Source organism: Trichechus manatus, unplaced genomic scaffold (assembly GCF_000243295.1).
Source record: "Trichechus manatus latirostris isolate Lorelei unplaced genomic scaffold, TriManLat1.0 scaffold00021, whole genome shotgun sequence".
Taxonomy (NCBI): Eukaryota; Metazoa; Chordata; class Mammalia; order Sirenia; family Trichechidae; genus Trichechus; species Trichechus manatus.
In genome coordinates this window covers 5,076,292-5,082,529 of record NW_004443957.1, presented here as the reverse complement: position 1 = coordinate 5,082,529, position 6,238 = coordinate 5,076,292, and the positions used below count along the sequence as shown (strand labels likewise).

The 6,238-nt window shown below is 39.1% G+C and overlaps 1 protein-coding gene across 1 annotated transcript; it reads left to right on the top strand.

Annotated features, from left to right (window-relative positions):
- The first annotated feature begins 943 nt into the window (after positions 1–943).
- KCNK1 (potassium two pore domain channel subfamily K member 1) lies at positions 944–6,238 on the top strand. The gene is given in 3 exon segments (XM_004391384.2): positions 944–2,071; positions 2,074–2,121; positions 5,979–6,238. Coding segments are annotated over 3 exon segments (723 nt in total). The 5' UTR covers positions 944–1,656.

Sequence of the window (6,238 nt, the reverse complement as noted above, 5' to 3'; positions counted from 1 at the left end):
GTTCTACGTTTTTCTCTCATTCTATGCGGGACCATCTATTGTGTTCCTGATCGGAATCTAATTGCCTTGTTATGGTTAAATAAATTTTCATTTTCAGATTCTGTTTCCAGATAGCTCTCATCATCAGAACATGGTTCCCAAATACCTAGCTAAAATGTAACTCCCACTGGCCCCAGATTTTTAGAAATGGGCCCCCTTACTCAGAACAAGCCTCATTCCTTTTTCACATTTTTTCCTTAAAACTAAGCATTCAACGTTTTCCTGCTTATGTTTCATGAACATTATTTGGCACCCTTTCACTGTCCTCCATGTTGTGCCCTGGATACTCCAGTGTGCCCATTTCTCTCCTTAAATACCATGCCCAAACTTGGCTACAGTATTCCGGGAGCAGCTGGAGAGTAGGGGGACCAGATGGACTCGGAATCTTAAGCTCAAAACAATGGTTCTTAACCATTTTTAGATATATATGCCTTTTGAGAACCTAAGCTCTGGAATCTCTCTACAGAAAAAATACATATGTATGTGAATGTACAATTTTGCATAGAATTTCAGAGGATTCTGGGGACTCCTGTAGCTTGTTCATAAACTGTACAGTCAGGGACAATGGATTAAGAGCACTGACTCGGTTATGTTGAGGCTGTGCCCCAAAGTTTTAATACCGACAGATAAAGTAGAGAGTTTATTTTTAAGTAGAATATATTTTAGAGGTCTGGTTTTGAAACCATCTTTCAATTATAATCACATATATGAAGTGTTTTCTGAATCCAGTTTCGAAACAGTTCATTTGGTTGGCTTTTTCCTGAACTGACTTGTTCAGACATGTTAGCCCCTTCAGAAGGAAGTGCTGCTGGAGTTTAAAAAATCATCCACCCAGCCTCACATTCAGCTGGGTTCTCTGTTGGATGAAGAGTCTTGTTTGGCTTGATTTGAGAGTGATTTAAACCTAGGGGAAAGTGAAACAGATCATATGTTTGACCGCTGGTCCTAACGTATTTTTTTTTAATGTTTGTTTTTTGAAATTTATGTCCTCTTCGAACATAGAGAGATGACAAGGAAAAAAATATGTTAAGGTTTCTGAATGTTCCATTTAAGCGGTAATTGGGCAAAATATTTTAAAAGCAGGGCTCACTGCTATGACTTTGTGTGCTTCCAGCTTCATGTTCCTCTCTCTTTTCTGTGTATCTACAGTATATCTTAATTGACTCTGGCCCACCCTCCCGCCATGCCCTTTCAGCTCTGCTCCATGCACACACCCTTATTTGCCAGTCACTCCTGTGAGCACACTGCATGAGTAATATGATTTGTGGTGAAGTATAGGCTGGCATTTAGATACTAATAAGGATCTTGGGGGAGGGGAGGGAGAGAGGTCCATCCCAGTGAAGTCGCCATCCTGTGTGAAGTTTTTCCTGATGGTCTCTGATTGCTGTGGGCCTTAGGTCCTTAGCGCACACTGAGCTTTATTTCAGCCTGACAGTGATTCCAAGACCAGATCTGATGTGTTGGAAAGAGCCGGTAAGTTTTTAGAGAGAGTGGTGGACTTCCCCAATATTTGGCATCCATGATGGAATTTTACTGACATGATAGTTATACTGGAGTCTTTGAAGTGTCTACATATGAAGTCTCACTCTTCTCAGCTGGGGGAAGTAGGGGCAGACGATGGTCGTGATGCCGTTTAAATATTTGTTTTCTCTTCCTCGTCACCTCAGTTGCTATTTTCTCCCTGTAGGTTATGGCCACACCGTGCCCTTGTCAGATGGGGGTAAGGCCTTCTGCCTCCTGTACTCTGTCATCGGCATCCCTTTCACCCTCCTGTTCCTGACGGCGGTGGTCCAGCGCATCACCATCTACGTCACCCACAGGCCTGTCTTCTACTTCCACACCCGCTGGGGCTTCTCCAAGCACACCGTGTCCCTCGTGCACGCGATTCTCCTCGGGTTTGTCACCGTGTCCTTGTTCTTCTTCATCCCAGCAGCCGTATTCTCCTCCCTGGAGAGTGACTGGAACTTCCTCGAATCCTTTTATTTTTGTTTTATTTCCCTGAGCACCATTGGCCTAGGGGATTATGTTCCTGGGAAGGCAACAATCAAAAGTTCAGAGCAATCTACAAGTTTGGAATCACATGTGAGTATCCAGCGTCACAAACTCTGCCCCTTTTGTCTCAGTTTTGCCATTCCAAGCTCTACCTTGCCTGCTAATAAATAATCGTTCATGAAAGCCCTGACTGCCTTTTCATTGATTGAAAACCAGTTGCATGGCAATCCCATGTGTGTCAGAGTAGAGCTGTGCTCCTTAGTTTTCAGTGGTTGATTTTTCAGGAGTACCATATATTTACGCAAATAACAAGCACCTTCTACATTTGTTTGCCAATCACGCCCCCCCTCCCCAACTATGTAACATGCGAAAAAAATTGGCTTAGCGGTGCTTGCAGAAATACCTCACGGGGGGGTGGGGGGGCAAAGCTGGCAAACGTAGAAGGTGTGCTATTTGCATAAGAGTACTGTAGATCGCCAGGCCTTTTCTTCTGAGGCACCTCTGGGTGGACTCAAACCTCCCAGTTCCCTAACCTTTTAGTTTGCAGCTGAGCACGTTCATTGATAAGCTTTCAGTTTTTACCCTCTTCGGATAACAATTTCATTTCATCATAATTCTCTTCAAACTCTTTATGCGAAAATCTTCTTATTATGTAGATTTTTTTCCAGGCACCTTAAAATTACTTACCAATTTCTAACTAACAATGTAAGAGGCATTATAAATTACAGTGTAAAAAAGACCACACAGAATGTATTTGATTACCAACTTTTAATTAAAAAAAAAAAAAAGTTACTCTATTAGGTATTTTAAGCTCAAGAAAACTAGAACTAGGATGTAGCCAGCCTGTTAACTACCAGTCATGTTCTTTAATTTGCCAGGAAAATCTTAAAACACTTGCTTATCTCGTTTGTCCATCTGGTTCTTTTTTGGAGAAGCTAGAATATATTAACCATTTTCTGAATTTTATATGTGGAAAATAGGCAGTAAAATTTAGAGGGCCATTGATTTCTGATTTTTAAACATTTTTTGTTTTAAATTTAATATCATGGAAAGCTTAGGACAATAATTCCTTTTTAAGAAGCTCATTTTTGTGTGTTCCTTTTCTGTCTTCTTGTAGAGGCATAGAATCACGGTTGTAATGTACATACAGTTTTCGTTTCTACCCTCTCAAGAATTTTTCAAGACTCAGCTCATGTCGTTTCTTCTAAGAGGCCAAGCAGACACCCCAGGCAGTCAGATGCTCCGTCTGGCCCTGCCTTGCAGTCTTCACCCTGCAAAATGCTTAATCAAACTCTATGTATTTTTATATTTCCATTAAACTGTGAGCTCTTCCAGAGCAAAGACTTCATTCATAAATCCCCGTGCTTTGTATGGTGCCTGGCTACAATACTACACATTCAATAAATATCTGCCTCATGGTTGCAAGGATGATTTCATGTTTTCTCTAGTTGCCATAATTATCATTGTAATCATTATAATGTCCATATACTATCTGGACAAATGACTATACCATTATCTAATCATGCCTCTGTTGTTAAATATATAGGCTACTTCCAATTTGTGGGTATTATAAATAACCCTGTAGTGAATATCTTTCTGTGGTTACATTTTTCCTACTTAGATATTTTTGCAGGAAGTGGAATTGCTAGCCCAAAGTGAATACACCCTTTTATGACGCACAGGAAATATTGACATGGTGTTTTCCAAATGGCAGTACTTGTGTACATTGCCACCTGCATGGTTGTGACTGTTTCAGCACTCCTGTGGTGGTGTTAGCCAGTAGCATTATAGATATTTTTTGTGAATTTGATACCAAAATAAACATTATCTTAATTTTCTTTTCATGTAATAAGTAAAATGTTACCTCCTTATTTTAATTTTTCATTTTTTAATGACTTAGGAAAGTTGAACATTTTCTATAAATATGCTTGCTAGCCATACTTTTCTCTTGTGTCAATTATCTTCTCATAGATTTTGCCCAACAGTTTAACTTCCTTAGTTTTTCGTAGAATAATAAATCCTTGAATAGTATTTTATCGCTTATTACAATGTGGTCATCTTTTAAGGCAATTTACATAAAGTTAGTTTGTGCTTGGAGTGTTAAGAACTCAAGTATCTAACAACTGAATGTTCCGAAGATATATTAATTTGTAAGTAGAATAAAATCCTATGGTTTTTGCCTAAAATTCCATAGGTATTTTTGTCAGCAGTTATAAGCTTGACTAAATGATGGATGAAGGAAAATAAGGGGATTTATTGATTAGTCTGACTGACAGTGTCACTGTTGTTTCTAAAATAAGAGAGAGCACACTGCACTATATTATTATCAAAACCTAGTAGCCAAATCCTAAGGATACTAGAACTGTGCCACTTTGCATTCTTGAGATAATCAGCTTCTTTGTTCTCGTTATGTTGCCAATTCTAGCTTTCCTAGTTCGCGGGCTTTCTGGGCTCTTCTTCAGACATTTTACTACTGGGAACATGACATTGAGATTTCTGTTATTCTTGGAGTTTTCATTTTTGCTTTGTTCTGTTCCTTTCCTTGATAATTTTTTTTTTTCTGATAAATGATTTTAAAAATGTTGGAACTAACATAAAATTACCATTACCCCACCACAAATTCCAAGGATTCAACAGTTATTGTTTATCTTAAAGAGTAAGAAGCTGGCAGAGCCATTCAGTTGCCACCGTGAGTGGTCCACATGCCAAGAAGTGACTGTCACATAATGAAGACCTTATGTTTGCTGCTGGATTTAGGTGGAAGTGTCAACAGCCCTATTTAATTTCAACAACACAAAGACCTATTTAATTTCTATGTCAGTTCTTAAAGGAATTTTCATTTAGCTTAGGCTGTAATTTCTATTAGTAAACTTCTTATTCTGTAATAGAAATAATGATAAAAGCATTTAGTGTCTTAAAAAAGTGCCAAGCTTTGTTCTGAGTACCAGTTGCTGTCAAGTCAACACCGACTCGTGGTGACCTCATGTGTGTCAGAGTAGAACTGTGCTCCATAGGGTTTTCAATGGCTGATTTTTCAGAAGTAGATCACCAGGTCTTTCTTCCGCAGTGTGTCTGGGTGGACTTGAACCTCCCACCTTTTGCTTAGCAGCTGAACACATTGTTCTGAGCACCCCATGTTAAATAGAAAACTTTCCTAAAATGTCACTAGCTATTTGAAAGCCACTGATCATGAAGTGGGGTGAGAGTCTTTGCATCAAAAGATCATTGCAGCTGGATGAATTCTGAAGCTATTGCCCTGAGAAAATCTTTACATCCTAATCCTTAAACCAAAAATATACCCTGAAATCTTTAAACCAAACAGTAGTTTAGCTTAATTAGTAAAGAAAGTCTGCCTTGAGCATTGTGCTCTTTTAAAAAACTACCTATATGGGATCAAATTGACAAAAGCGACTCTAAATGTTAGATAGGAAGCTTAGAGGGCAATGAGTTTATGTTAATGGGGGGAGGAATAACTCAGAAAAGAAGAGTGAGAATGGTTGTACAACTTGAAGAAGGTATTTAATGTCACTGAATAGTGCGTGTAGAAATTGTTGAATTGCTGTATATTCTGTGTATATTTTCAACAATAAAATTATTTTTTTAAATCACTACTAAAAAAAAGATCATTGCATTTGAGCAAGTACAGTGTTATATGTCTTTGACAGTGGTGCCTCATCAGCCCCAACTATTTTTTTTTTTCCTCAAAATTGCAGCCTGCAGTTTTTAGTAATCCCAGTTCATAGGAGATTATGTCATCCTTTGTTATATGTCTGGTTAGTTCTACTTTGAGCCATGGGTTTGGGAACATTTATAGGTATCAGAAAGTTAGCAATGCATTTCTTCATCAACAGATTTTTCTGTGTGTAGAGGGGTTGGTGGAGAGTCACTTGTGACGTGATTTGTCCATGATGAGGTCACGCTGAGACCCTGTCGTATTTCTCACACAGGTTACCTGATACTTGGCCTGATTGCTATGCTGGTGGTTCTGGAAACCTTCTGTGAACTCCGCGAGCTGAAAAAATTCAGAAAGCTGTTCTATGTGAAGAAGTTCAAGGGCGAGGACCAATTGCACATTTTGGAGCATGACCAGCTCTCCTTCTCTTCCATCTCAGAACAAGCAGCTAGCCTGAAAGACGATCAGAAACAGAATGAGCCCTTTGTGGCTGCTCAGCTGTCCGCCCACTTGGATGGCTCTGCAAACAACTAA